The sequence below is a fragment of the Cottoperca gobio genome, chromosome 3, assembly GCF_900634415.1.
Source record: "Cottoperca gobio chromosome 3, fCotGob3.1, whole genome shotgun sequence".
NCBI lineage: Eukaryota > Metazoa > Chordata > Actinopteri > Perciformes > Bovichtidae > Cottoperca > Cottoperca gobio.
This window is the reverse complement of record NC_041357.1, coordinates 18544375-18559884: the sequence shown is the minus strand read 5'-3', so window position 1 is coordinate 18559884 and position 15510 is coordinate 18544375. Positions and strand designations below refer to the sequence as shown.

Here is a 15510-nt window from a genome sequence, read left to right as displayed (position 1 = left end):
ACTCCAAATGGGCGTATGTTTCTGATTATAGCTTTAGTGAGTGGGGATGATGTAAATGGCCCTTCCTCTGCATGGAGGTCTAGTGGAGCCATGCCATACAGCAGCAAAAAAACACATCCTGCATTTGCTTTGTTTACAAGGCGAACAAAGTCGTCAATTCTACTTTTTACTTCACTCTTGTCAGCATTTGTTTAGCCCTGTTTTATTCCATTTCAGTTATGAAAAAAGAAGGGGGGAAAAAAAACACTCTTTATTGTGAAAAAAAATTAGAATCCATGTGTTCCACAAATTACTGGCTTGGAGCAGCCATAGCCATAGCAACTATGTCCACAGGCTTCTGGTTAAGAGAGAGAGGGCCTTGTTAAAGCCCCACAGATTGATGGCCTGTTAGAGGCTGGGTTCAGCAGCGGCAGGCTGTAACACTGAAGTAGTGAACATTTCAGATTATTTTATTCATTCAAACAACACCAACTACACTACGCTAGGTCAAGTACCACTCAAGGCCTGGGCTGGTGGGTGGGCAGGTTGAAGGAGGTTGAAGGATGTTGAGGGTTGTACCTTGATGGAAGTGATGGGGCTGGAGGAACTCTTGTCATTCTTCAGAGAAGAGGGAGAAATGGGCCCACAAGCACTGAGGGACTGTGGGAGTGGAGGCATCTTGGCTCCAGGAGAGACCTGCAGGCTGGCAAGCTGGGCGGCATACAGTTGCTGTTGGGAGGTAGAGAAACCCGTTAACATCCAAATCCAGCAAACATTCAAAGTTTTATATTCTGTCTTTTCCTCTCCCTAGAACTCTCTCTGCTTCTGTGTCTGCCTTCATCTCCCCCTCTCTCTCTCTCTCTCTCTCTCTCTTTTACGTCTTTCCTCTCTTTCCATGAGGCTGGCAGAGAACCTCCATCAAAGGTCTTAACTGTATTTCAAAGGCTGAACCCAGAGAGAGACAGCAGTCTTAAAAACCACACAGAGATGGCGTTCCTTCAAAATACTTGGAGCCCCTATTTTCCACTCATCACAGAGAAAAGTTTGCAAGCTGGATGCAAGTGTGTTAGCAAAGATCTCTAATTTCTCTAGATCTACACAGCTTCCTATTGAAGTTTCTGGCCTGGGATTTGTCTCCACACAGCCATATGAGACAGTCCCATTCCACAATGTTAGAAACCCAACCTCAGTTGGACTGCCATCACAGAATATGTTGAACACAAGCATTATTAAGGCTTAGAAACCTGCACAAAGAACACTGATGTAATCACCGTTATTTTCCTTGGCGTTAAATCAGTAAGATGTCCAACTGTTGGTGACATTACCACACATGAGGCTGGTTCAAATGACTGGCGAAGCACTCAATAACAGTTGGGCCTGTAACGGGGTTGAACTCTGAAAGCTCAATTTACATTTCTACCACTGGGCTGATTATGTGGCATATACTAGAAAGGGTGGTTAAAGACATTGATGAGGGTTTTGAAAGATCTGGTGAGTCACAGCCTGCTAATTGTCTGTTGGATCATATTTTTGACATAGTAATTCATCCTTTATCCTGGATAAAGTTAGAGTTTAATGTCTTGACATTAAGTTGTGTGCCCATTTTCTTTGTATCATTAAAACCTGAAACAAATAATACCAGACTGATTTGATTTTTGTGCTTGTTTTTCTGTGCCAACAGAGCCCAGCACTCCCGCACTGCTGAGACTTCTTTGTGCCCCAGGCCTGTATTGATTGGCCACAAGGTAAGTGATGAAATTGGCTTTTGTCTCCTGCTGCAAATAGCAGGGGTCTGTCAAATAGAGCTACTGTCTGAGAAAGAGTGTTACTCTATGTAGCCTTAGACCTCACTTCATCAGACAGATAGCACCGTTTAACTCCCCTACTGGCCTGCTATCCTCACACTAGGTTAACCTCATGGTTTGTTGGGTTATTCAGTCAGATGGTGCTGTCAGGAAGAATCTAATTTATCTTCCTCTGGCCAATCAGCAGACCTTGTCTCATTTCCTGGTTCGACTGGTCGCATACAGACTGCATTTGTGTGGATAGGAAAAAGTGACCGGCCCCACTGGCCTCACCTTTGACAGTGTAGATGCAGACCAAAGCCCAACAAAGCACTTTATGTCCATGCACATATCTCCAGTTATAAACACATATGTGCTCCTGTAAGAAACTTTATCGCTTCCATATAAGCGGCAGTACAAAAGGTCTATTCTTCCAGGGGACCTGGGGATAACAACAGCACATGGACTGCGGAAATGACAGACTGATTATGTTTCTACAATGATAGCACTTCCCCCACCTCCCTCACAAACAGCCTTTTGTCTCCGAATGGACACACGAGCGGACCCAACTCTATTTTCTTCTCATCTGAGCTAGACTTAGTTAATGTCAGTGGTAAAGGCACTCTGTGTGTGTGTGTGGGGGGGGGGGGCAGAGAGACAGAGGAGTCTCCATTCACTGGCTGTCACTCAAGGCTAGTCTTAGTAGAGGGGCGGAAGCTGAGTCTGTTGGACAGATGTTTGCTAACAGGCCTGTCGACGAGCATGCCCCTGACCTTGAATGGGAAGAACTTTATTGTCCCGGAAAAAGAGCATAATTAGACTTAGCCTTAAAGGGTTAATTTAAACGCAGTCAGGGTGCCCCTTTTCAGCACTGATTAGCAGGTCAGTGCCGTGGTGTGAGAAGCAATGGCTATCCTTGTAACAAGAAACACTCCTCCAAGAGCCAAAGAACAATAAATACAATCAGGGGGAAAGACAGATGAAGGGTGTGTTAACCCAATATATACTGCTCAAGGACAGATATGAAATACCTCAGTGTTCAATGAGTGGAGTCTGGAGGCGCTTGCCTTAGCATTACGGTATGGCTCGGTGAAAAATAAATTGTACATTTACTATGGATTACAAAATTATTGTTTGACAACCAGTACATAATTAAGATGGAAACAACAACCTCATGACGTACAGGAAGTTTTCACTTTAAAAGGCATTGTGGCATCAAAGGGTGAAGGTTTATGCATCCTTCCACGACTGGTCTCCCTAAGCAGTAGACATCTGCCCGCTTCCCCCAATTGACTCTCTCATATCTAGTAACCCCTTCTTCATATCTACTTGGCAGGTGGGGGCAGCAAAAGGTTCATGGTATTTAGGGTCAAGATGAAAGTCAATGCTCCAACTCTGGGGTATTGGAGGAGTAGGCAAAAGCCTGAGTGGAGCTTAGGACCCTTCTGTTTCTTTTTTTCCTCTCTTAACAGTCTTGAAAAATGTTATTTTGCTCTATTTGATCAGGGAAACATGTACATCTTATAGGACACGTGTAATACTTATGTTCATGAAAAGCCATAGAGCGGCACACTAAGTCATAGCTTTTATGAAAAAAGGAAATGGCAAAAAGGAATATTACAGCTAACGGGATTGCAATGTGGGTGTTAAAAGAAACTGGTAAATGAGAAATATTTGCTTTTGTATTATATGGTTTATTTTAGCTTGAAGGCAGGAGAAATTTCCTGCCACTTTCCATGATTAAAAGTGTGTGTGGATAATTAGTATTTAAATACAATCTGTGCTATTTTATTTGTTTCTTCAGTGCTTTTAAAGGTTTTGCTTTTTTCTTAAAAACAGTACTTTTACACACAGAAATAAGGAGACACACAAATATAAAAACTCAGGTCTTCCTTCTAACCCTAACCCACCATTCCTAGTTTCACAATAGAGCTGTGCAGATCTCAACAAGCATGGATTCAAAGTGATTGCAGCACGCCCAAGGTCAGCCTGTTAGCCTCTGGTAATTAAATACAAGCCCTCTGGAAGAAGCAGAGGTTAAACGGGGAGGTTCACTTTTCTGCCTGCGACATTAAACTGAGATTACATTCCGCTGATGATGTTAGACATTCTCAGAAGTATGATATACAATTACGACAGGCAGCCTCTGTTTGTTTAGTAAAACAACAAAGCTGATGCTGTAGCTCAATATAATCAATTATGAGAAAAACATTGATTTGCTCATAACTATCATCAATGTTTGTTTTATTTCTGCAAACAACTTCTGAGTATTCCTTGTAATATAAAGAGAAAAACTCTGTGGAAAAACAAATGTGCATTTTGTTTTTCTTTAATAAAGTCATGGTCACAGCATGGCAATATGTGCTGGAAAATACAGTGGCAGATATTTGTCAGATTTCTTGCTGCCAGCAATGACGGTGCATTGCACATTTACAACTGCAGCCTGCAAAAATATAAAAATAAAGATGGAAAAATTGCCTTCAAATTGTAACAATTATTTAAAATAACCAATTAACAACATCTGAATTTTAACATGAGGTGAGCATTGTCTAATGACCCGCGCCACTCTTAATCACACTCTTATCTCTTTGTGTGTGAGTTTGTCTGTCAGTCAATGTCTCATTCACCTCTGCTTGGCCTGGGCGCCGAGCACTGGGCTGGATATGAGGGCATTAACTGTGCTTCAGTGCACCGCACCATTTAAAAGGCAGCACAGCGCCAGCCCCGTTTGCCACAAGGCTTGTACAGGCTCATTGCCCAGGGCGACCGGGCAGGCTGACCCAGGCTGGGCCCAGATGTCAGGAGTGGAGGAAGGCGTCCTGGTGCACTGTGCCGATGCTTTCCAGTATGGCCCAACATCTGTCTCATCTGCTGGCACCCAACCTGCTCTGCTCTAACCCCTCCTCTCGCCTTTCTCTATTTCTCGATCTTACATCTACGGTATATATGTTGAAGTCCTTCTCTATCAGTTTCTCTCTCTAGCACACACACAAACACAGCCCGTCTTCTGTAAGTGTGTGGGTTCTCCAGGCCCAGGGGCCCCAGAGCCAGCCCTCCCATTCAGTGCAGCTCACTGCATTATCCACTCTATCTGTCCATCTGTCCCTCTGTTCACCACTGCCTCTATCCAGCTGCTCACATAGCCGTCCTATTAGCAAGCCTTCCACACACATCTAGCATTGCTGCACTGCTTTGGGTTACCTTCAAAGACCGAGCTCCTCTGCTCATAAACACAGAAACAGCTGCTCTCTACAGTATGTCTGTTCTCTCTTTTCTCCCCTCCTCCTCTCTCCCTCTCTCTCTCTCTCTTTCAAAGTCAAAAGTGCTTCACTTGTTAATGATGGAAGCCGTTTCTTCACATCTGTACTACACAGGCATTTACATCCAAACAAAAGATAATGTGCAGTTTGCTGCTCTCCCACTTTCTTCCTGTTTGTCCCGGACTGTGTAACACTCTTTCTTATCACTCTAGTCGTCTAAGGCTCTGAGTACTCCTTCAGATGTGTCTGCTTGAAATCTGGTCGCATGTGGGCTGCTTTTCATCTTTACAGTGGGAGCATGAGCCGTGGCCGGGCCCAGGTTTATCACGGGCCTAGAGAGATGCCATAGCAAAAACGGCGGATGGTAATTGCGGCGTTAAGTCTTAACTCAAGCAGCTCATCTTCCTGTGCTGTAAAGCATAAAGATGTGATGGGCTTGGACAATTCAGGGAAAATGAGCAACACAGAGACAGAATAAGTTGAAAAAAAAAGGGAGTAATTCGGAGAGAAATGCACAAGATACTTAGAGAGGGTTCAGGATGTGGATGGGAAAATTGGAAAAGCAAGACAGTGAGACAGAGACAGCAAGAGATAGAAAAAGGAGCGCTGACTGAGAGAAAACAGAAGGTTTCTATTTATTTAGTCCAGTGATACTGCATACAGAGAGCCCAGCTGTTCTCTTTTATCCAATAATACATTCTTTAAAATTGCTTAATCCCTAAAGTCTGCTTCCAATGATAAAAAACAGGACTTTCTCAAAAGGTCCTCCTTCTGTTTACTGGTTCTGTAAAAAGGACCGGCAATATATATTAAGTTCATATTGGCCGTAAGTAAATTGTTTTTCACTTGACAACTGATTCAAGGTATAGTGTACAAACAGCAAATTAAGTGCTATCCGAAATAGAACATTATTTTGTGGAATTAGGGAAATGCCCTTCTTGTGTCTTCCCTCAATTGAATATAGTAGGTGTCCGGACAGATTGGGGTACAATCTGAGCACAATTTCCTCTGTTAGGTGAGAGGTGTCAGTTGTAATCAGGGAAGGACAGGCAGGGATGGAGCCATTGTTTCCTGCTGGTCCTGGGCTCATCCCGGCCCTGTGTGGGCACTAATGAAGAGGGGCATGTCGCGCTGGGATAGTTTACCCGCCTCCTCTCCTGTGAGTTGAGGACGAGAGCCAATCTGTCAGGAAAACATTGAGTGAAATTGCCCTGTGGTACAGCAATGCCTAGTGACAGCCACTTGCAGACTGCCAGGCGACGGAGTGATGCTACCACCTCGTATTGACAAGAAAATTACAGTCTCCAACACTCGAACGCATCCTCGAAGATTCATTTACATCCATCAGCTCTAAGCCTTTGTTACCTTATTGAGTTTTTTTCTTTTAGGAATGAAAGGGCGGGGAATAGGGGGGAGGATCCCAGACTGTTATGACAGAGGAGATTGTGAAGAGGCTACGTGGCCAACATTAAGACTGACGGAGCGGCTAGCCTCTCTGACTGGATGGCTGATCACATTACCTCTTCAGCATTGTGGGAATTAATTCTTCCAATAAGATAATTTTTAAGGTTCATATATTGCACAATCTAAACTGAGTAAATTGGGGAAAATTATACCTTGCCATGCAGCTGACAGGAAGAAATATTTTAATTGGGGGGGGCAGCCTATTCAGCCATATGAGTGGGGTGCGTGTATGTGTGGAAGACGAAGAATAGGATTGAATGTAAAACTAGAAATGTTTAAAGGTTTAAAGGTTTAGTGGAGTATTGTGCTTGATGATGCACTTAGAATAAACTCAGCAGTACGATAGGTAACCAGCGGAGGATGGTTTAAATCATCTTATTCTAGTCTTTTTTTTCTCCAAATAATCTCAACAGTGCAATTAAATTATAACACTGGACAAAATGTATTATTTCAATCAATGTACAATTGACAGAAGCCCTAGAGCCCATAGAGTGCAGCCACAGGTACTTCACTGCATGACTTTCCACTATAATTAAATGAAACAAAATAGATTGTTCCTCCTTGTGATTTTATCATTTATGAGAAGGACATTTGTTTCTGCTTCTTTTGCCCTCTCTAACACACACACACACACACACACACACACACACACACACACACACACACACACACACACACACACACACACACACACACACACACACACACACACATACTTTTCAATAGTTTAATTTTGAAGAAGAAGGAGGGTGCTGGTGCTATTATTGCTTTAAAGGGGACGAGACAACTCTAACTTAATTCCATGTCTGGCTTGATATGATGTTTTTAATCATAGCAGGCTCCCAGTGCTTTGTAGAGGAAGTGGTGGCAGTCACATGGTTTGTTGATCCCAGCTATGTAGAAAAGGGCATGTTTGACTTGCCTTGCTGTTTTAAGGGGAGTCTCTGTGCAGGGTAAATAGCAGCCAGCAGGCGGAATATGTGACAGGCTGACAGACTTCAATTAATGGAAAATGCACCTCTTTTTGTTTACTGTGTTCTGTAAAGGTCAGCCAAGTCATGGTCTTGGAGGCACTGTTTTTGCCCATTCCCAGGGTTAGATACATAATCAGAATTAATCACTGTAGACCCATCTCCCGTCCTCACCCCAACCTTCAGATATATGACTGTCTCATCTGACCTCATACACCATTATAAATAGACTCTGCATGCCAGTCTGATCTTCCACTCCTTTCCAATGGACTTCTCCATGATACACAAACAGTATACACTCTAGAAACATATTCACATACGCAGCCTCCACTTTTTACTCTCTCGGACACTCATATTTTAACACAAGCAGACTCATTTAACACCTTGCATGCTTCTAATCGCTCTCCTCATGGCTGCATAATGACGCACTGCTCTTCAGAGCCAGCTGCATGCATTGTTCGAACTTGCCAAGGCTCGTTAACACTGACAGTGGTACCCTCAGAAGGACAAATGCCACATATATCAGTGTGCAAAGTGTTTCACCCTCGGTTTTGAACTCTCTTTAATCTTGATATACTTCTTTCTGCTGTTGAGCATCACATGTTGCAACTTTCAAAAACGTTTCCTCGTTGTTGACAAAGCAGCAGTGGCCACTTAACCACATGTCAGGAGAGACGCTTTTTAATCTTGTCTTTCCTTATTTTGTTTGCAAATGATTTGTCATTTCAAATACATCTAAGATCCACAATTTCTAAGAACTGCAAAGTAAACCGCTAATTTAGAGAAGCAACAAGCAGCAGTGCAGCAGAATAAATGGTTGTTATTTAGCTTCCCGTTGCTACTTGTATTTCCTTTTTTTTATGTAAATAAAATCAGTCAAAAGTTAGCAAGGGGATCATTATGACAGATTTGGAAACAAAGATCATGCAGGGGCTGAGAGGAGCCCTGGTAACAGTAGTATTTATGATAGTAAAAACTGAAGGATAGAACGGAGACAATTATCTATATTAAACATCATGGCCTCAGGTAAGCCCTGACCTGGGTTCATCTTTTTTTAAATGATTTGTGTGAAAAGTCCTGAAGGAGCCTGTAGGGCTTGGAGCCTATCCCAACATTTTATGTGGCTCAAAACCCCTACTCAGCCTCACTTTGTATAATATATCAAGTATATATTAAAATTACTAATTAATTCTTCCTATTTATCTTCCTCACAGAGATACAATACATATCACTGTGCTTCTGCTAGATGCATGCGATAAAACGGAGATTCTTTGCTTACACAGTCAATTGTCTTCTGATAAATTTACTGGCAGGCGATTAAGGCAACCAAAGTGATTCTCATTCCCTCTAATAACTATTATCTTCCTAACTCCTCTGTCTGGCAGAGCTAGTGGGGATAAATCTTCCATAAAACAGGATAAATTACATATGTAAGGTGATAAGCGTGTGTGAGCTGGGGGCCTCCAGGATTATTTAGTGTGCAGCTCATTACTTAGCGTACAGCTGCTTAGCCATCCTTTCTACCCTGGGCTTGGCGGGCGTCCCTAGCATTCTTTGTCATAGTACTGTACATACCTGAAGCTGGAGGGGGCTGAGTCCTGACGCTGCTGCAGCTGCCATTGTGGATGGAATGAACTGCACCGGGTAGTTATCACCTGTCAGAGAGGGAGAGAGAAAGACAACAATGAATACAGGTTCAGACAATGAGCCGGCCCACAGCGACCAGGCAAGTGCCAACACGGATCCTGGGCCCTCCACTACTTTGCCACAGCAATGTGGCACATTGCAACGAGCCCTCGGCTTCAAGCCCAAACATCTGCATTAACAAAAGGGTAAACTGGATTGACTGGAGCAGGATTACTCAGGAACGTTCCACACCATTCCCCTTCTTCTTCCACCTGCACAGTACTCCTCCTGGAAATAACTACTACATAGTTTAACAAGTTAGGAGTTCTTTTATGGTTTGTTTGTGTGTGTGTGTGTGTGTTTGTGTTCAGAATAAATGTTAAATATCTTAGTATTCAATTAGCGATTATGTAAAAGGACCAGCATGTTGTCTCAGGCAGTCCATACAGCTGTAGACTTGTCTGGCTATTGTTCAACACTACATTGTTTGTTTCTGAGTATTTGCTTTGGCAGCAAAGTGAAAGCCCTTGTATGCAAACTGGTTAGAACAAGTGTGTAGTCATAATAACAAGGTAAAAAAAAAACCTGCACACATTCTTATCTCGCATATCGCTGTGATCAAGCAGGGAAGAATGGGTGTCCAAATAGCAGCACTATTCATTACTATTCACTACTGCTGGCCTGCCATCAGCACGTTTGTCAGGCAGGGATATAAGAACGGCTGCTGTATGAGTGATATCCATGGGGGTACCAGACGCTTTCACACACTCAACGTTGTGTGTTGAGACGGACAGAACAGCCCCAGTGAGACGGGGCAGCGCAGCGTTCATAGGGGAGGGGGGGTTGGTTTGAAGCATGTGTCTGAAGGAGGGGAGGTGGGGTAGTTGGCTTTTGCTCAGACTCCACTTCTGGCTGTCACTTCTTCTCACAAACATATGGAGCCATTAAGCCACAGACAAGGTAAATGTATATACCTTCTCTTTCACTTTGCCCTCGCCCGCTCGCCTCACTTTGCAATCTTGTACAGCACAGCACAATGTGATACAGGCCATGGAAATTCAATCCCCATTTAGTAGCAAATAAAATCACACAGCAGAAGTGGTTTCAAATAGTGCTGGGTTGGATGTGCGGGGGCGCACTGTGGTTATTTCTACACCTCTTTTTTGGTATCGCTTTCTCTCTGTCTCCCTCTCACTGTGCTGTCTGTGACGCAGGGTTTGGGAATAATAAATGGCTGGATGTCTTTAGATGTCATGTGAAACCTGGGGAGGGTCATGTGCGAAGTGAGCACACCGCCACTGCTGGGGGGTCTCGGGCTCCAAGGTCTGGGTCTTGGGTGTACACAGTCGAGGCACCAGACTCCATCAGAATGGGCGCTGTGCCAGGTTAACGTCACTGGTGAAAGGGAATTACATTTAAAACTGTGTTTTTTATTTAACTGGCCTTGGCTGGTCCCATGCCCAGAGCCTGGACTCTGAATGCTAAGGGTCGGGGTGGGGGTGGGGCTAACGCATATGACGCCATGGTCACAACAGGCTATATTTCCCTGCTCATGCGGTGCCATGAAATATAAGTCATAGATCTGCTGAGGGTTGACAGACGTAGCGGAGACCTTTCTTAGACCAGATCAAATGATGATGAATGAAGTATATGACGACAACCCTCAAACATGATCTTCTCTTTTCACCGGCAATTGAATTCTAGTGAATTCCCAAAGCTGTTCGCAGAAAAAACAAGCTTACATGAAAATAAACATACAGATACTTCATTTTATATGGTTGAGATTTCATTCTGAAGGCCATAGAGTAAAACAACTTCATTTAATTTAGTTACAGTATATCAAGAATCTTTTTTAGTTGTCTTTAAAATGTGGTAAAAATACAAGATTTAAAATAAAATGAGGAAACAGTTGTCAGCAGGATGTCTATGAGAAGACTGGTAGAGGAACTTAAAAACGATGGGGTCATTGTGGAGGTCCATTAGAGCCACATCAGACTGAATGCGGCCATGTCTGTGCAAACAGGGCAAACAGACGGGGAAGTCTATTTGTTTAAAAGATGAGTTGATGTTTCTATGACTGTGCTCATCTACCATGTAACACCAGACCATTGAGCACAGCCAGTGGATGGGGTGATGACTTACCACTACGGTGCTAGAATGACTCTGTTGCCATGTGAGCGCCACAGGGCTGGGGGTCATAAGCAGTGGTCCCATAATGATAACATCAGATTAGTGTGCCTTAGTCTTGGAACTGAATGCTTGGCCATTCACTTCATGGAGAAAGGACAAGGCCACATCCTGTATACTCTGCAGGTGGTGGTTGTGTATATTGTCTTTGACGGGGAGAAATAGAGGTTTTGAAATACCTCTCCAGACTACACGAGTCATTTTCAGACCCCCTTTGCTTTTTCTTCAAGAACTCATGAATTATGCAGGAACTATACACATGACGACCCCTGACCATGATTCCATAATAGCTCCTGTTATTTGAACTAAAACATTTTCCGTGTCAAACCTATTGCAGAAAGCAGACTGGTAAAAGACTCCCCCTCAGGCACTTTGTTTAAGCTGTCATGGCTCCATAGTTCCAAAATAGCTGACTTTCTTTTTCATCGTGTGGTTTTATAGTTAATTCATTAACTGCACTACCACACCTTTTAATGTTCTGCTGCGAACCTGCTGACTTCCCTGTGTTTCTTTTTCCATTTGCAGTCCTCTTCCTTGTTCTGGTGCTGTTTTATAACAGACAAGAGGACTTTCCGTTTTCTGACTCATAAATCTTTTTCTCCTTCTATTTGCATGCCTAGGAGTGAAAATAGGAAAACTTATTTTTATTTTTTTAAACTCAGTTTAATTTGATTAAATAACTTATACACATCTAAATATTGCTGGACTCTGGGTTCAAGTAAGCCATGTGAGGTGAAAAGTTTAGACCGAGAAGAAGGGAGAAATTTAGGCCATGGGTAATTTTTTTTATACTTCAGACAAGTACAGTCGTATGTGGTGGCACATCTTTAATTTTCACAAGAGTATAAGGGTGTAAAAGGTTACTGCTTTTTCACAAAACATGTTTTTATTTTGAAGGCTGTGGAAGGCATCTCTTGTACTCAACTCAAAAGACAAAAGGCAGAGAAAGAGGCATGCTGTTACCTGCAGAGAAAAACAGTTATACATGCAGGAAAACCTGTTCCTTACATCATCCACAACCTATTCACCTTCAAATGGTCTTTTAATAACTTAATCTCATCAAAAGTTGAAACTGTAAGATGGGAGTTGCTTTGTATGCTCATGATACTTTTCAAGCAGTGTTTATCTCCTGAGCTGTTGGATCTCTAACAGTGGATACTTGAAAAACAACTCCTGAAATATACTTTCATGTTGAAGACATGTTGACATTCCACTGCTCCTATACCCATATCTATTGTTCCACATGGACTAGAACATCCCCAGGCCTTGGTCTAAGGCCCAAGTTCAGACAGAGCAGAGCATGCCAGTTTCCTCAAGTGTGAATCAAGCATTTGTTTGTTTCTATGCAAGTGTAGAAACCTTAAGACTAAACTCATAATTATGAATAAAAGTACAAGGGAAAAGACATGACAAGCAGAGAGAAAGGAGGACGGACAAAATTAAGACTTAAGTTGCAAGCATACCTGGCTTATAAGACATTCCTTGAGGGAAGAGAAATCCTTGCTGGGCGGCGGCTGCTGCTGCAAGAGTGCGTTGGTCGTGTGGAAAAATGGGGATCATGAGCGGAGGCATGTGACCCTGGACCTGCTGAACAGATAGGGAGCAGAGATCAGAGAGAGGCCTTAGCATAGGCATAGTACACAGAAACACAGAGCCCACTCAGAGGGAGACCAGATCACAGCTCTCGCTAACGCGTGCTGACAGGGGGCTCTGCGGCACTGACGGCCCTCGTGTGCTCACACAATACCTGGCCGAGCTACGCCTGCTCTTAATCCAAACCACAATTTTACCTCGGTACATCAAAGGCCCCCGCATACGCACATTGTTGCAGCATGAGTTAGAGGAAGCGACATGCAGGACAGAGCGCAAAGAGGCTCAGCAGGTTCGTACGGCTTCTGTAGAGAAGTACTTTACGTGTTTAGGAAGCATTCACCAGCACCCTCGCTGTTTCAATAGAGATATGTTAGTAAGAGGATTGTTGAATGTATTACACAGGAGACCCTAACCTCAAGGGAAGATCAACTACTCACATAATCTTAGATGATCATTTACTAAGATAAAAGCCTGAAGACAATCTACTAATTTACTACAAATGTTTTCAGCAGAGGAAAAATAGCAGGCAGTTGAAAAGAGCTTGCCGCTTGCTGTATTTCATTTTAATGTCATTCTCTGACTGTCTGTTCCACTCACATATTAACCTTCACCTTACAGTCTGTTGCTGACTTGCCTACAGCAAATATCAACCCAAACGTGCTGCATGTGTGTGTCAAGGGTGGGTGAGTAGCTTGTGTCTCTAAAGTGGTGTGCGGGGGTTTTGCACACATGTTGCAAGGTCCAATCTTACTGTCGTTCTCTGCTTCCTGAAACTCTATGATGGGGAGCAGCCCGGCTACCATGAGCCTGCGAGAGTTAATCTAGCACTGAGCCAGGCCACCTCAGGGGAACCTGCCTGGAAAATGGGTTAATAAAGGTCATCCCCCAAAATAAACACTTTACAGAATGTTTCTCCATTCATCCCTCCTTAAAATCAACTCGCAATAAAACGGGTCTGGGTGCAATTACCGCCGCTGCATTGGGGCATGAAATCAACCTGCTCTGAGCAATGGCTTCCCCCCGTGTTCTGGCTGAGGTCTGCTATGATCTCCACTTTTTCAAACCGTGCTGCTCCCCCTGTAGACCCTTTACCGGAGTCGTCGCACCCCGTTTTTCTCACAGCTAGCACCCTAAACCTATTTAAAAGCACTTTATTGATCTGTCCAGAGGTGCAGAGCTAGACTGAAAACTAAATAAATAGAACCATTTTATGCCTACTGAGCTTTTACAGAAGTGCAAGTGCAGAAAGTGCATTATGGAAGAATAGAAAAGTATGTAATTCTTCCAAAAGTAATTCTGTCAAATGTGCCGTTGCTGAAGAAAAATAAATGGCCAAGGAGACTGCGACAAATGACCTTAAATAAAACATTGCTTTATAGGGATTTGGGTTCCAAGTTTCCAGGCTGAATGGATGAAAGATGAATCTTGGCCTTGCATGTATGGAACATATGGAAAAACACAATAATTAATGTCACAACATGAGGTAGGGCCAGTGACAGGCGGGGGACACTGGGGAACACAGCTTTTCTCTGTCTGTGTATTTGGACTGTAAAACCAGATGGAGTCTGTTGCTGAATGTGCGGTAGTCACAGGGCAGAAAGGGCTCCCTCAAGTCCACATCCCTCCAAGTATGTTACAAGAGTGTTGCACGGTACTTCATACAGTTTCATGAATTAACTAACATGCCTCGGCAGTAAATTAAAAGTTACTTCCATTTAAAATCCAAACAAATGTATGGACTATCAAATAGTCTCTGCTAAGTGAAAACATCAATGCGAAACATGTGTCGTACATGTGCAACCTTACTGTGTATTGGTTATAAACATCATTCTGATCATATTAGCAAAACAACCTGATTTAAATCCTTGACATGAGGAAACAATATGTTCTATTGATCACATATTAATCCTGTAATCTATTTGATTTGAATTATTTTCAAAGACAAATGTGACTGAAGTAATTAATATAATTGAATCATACAAGAGATGTCTACGTATTATACAAAATATATGTACCGAGAAACAGCCAGCAAAAGGCATCAGACACTTGGACGTATTATTCTCCAGCAGTAAATGTAAATTATATCATTTCATCTGGGATATCAGCTTTTATTACTATTATTATTTTAAAATATGGAGCAGAATATACAAGATTCACCGAAGCAAGACAGAGTGTGAATGAGCGTTGAAGGGGAAATAAATGCATTGAGTTTGAATAGCTGTGATTTGCAGTAATGAGCTCCATGCATTAAAGTTTAATTTATGGCAACTAATGTCAGAGAAAGGCAAATCAAATTCTGAGGAGCTTCAAGGTGGCAACAAATAGTGGAGCTTAGTTGAGCTGTCAATTAACAGCTGGCACAGTGGCTGAGCAGATTATAACATTTTCACAAGTGCTTTTTTTTTTTTCAACTGTTAAGTAGAAGAAAAAAAAAAGAAGTATATTTTATAAAACAGAGACGGAAAGAAATTACATTTCTATGTGCGGTTTCCTCTCTTTGTTACTACAATCCCACCCCACCCCACCCCTTTAAGAGTTACCCTCAAGTTCATCTATATATGGGCTGAGTGCCCAGGATATTTCTATTGCCAAGATGATCTTGAGGAGTCTGAGAATGAAGTGCAGCAGATGTGAGCGGGGCACTTG

The 15510-nt window shown here is 42.8% G+C and overlaps 1 protein-coding gene across 6 annotated transcripts in view; it reads right to left on the bottom strand.

Moving 5' to 3' along the window:
- The window catches only part of sox6 (SRY-box transcription factor 6), a 129334-nt gene that overhangs the window by 26002 nt on the left and 87822 nt on the right, over window positions 1-15510 (bottom strand). For 5 of the 6 annotated variants that reach the window (XM_029457999.1, XM_029457991.1, XM_029458024.1 and 2 more), the window contains 3 exons: window positions 12735-12858; window positions 9034-9113; window positions 559-708 (listed from right to left, as the gene is read on the bottom strand). In XM_029457999.1, the coding sequence (XP_029313859.1) occupies window positions 559-708; window positions 9034-9113; window positions 12735-12858 (354 nt within the window). The remainder of the gene's footprint in view (window positions 1-558; window positions 709-9033; window positions 9114-12734; window positions 12859-15510) is intronic. The other variant, XM_029458006.1, reaches the window with a different exon arrangement.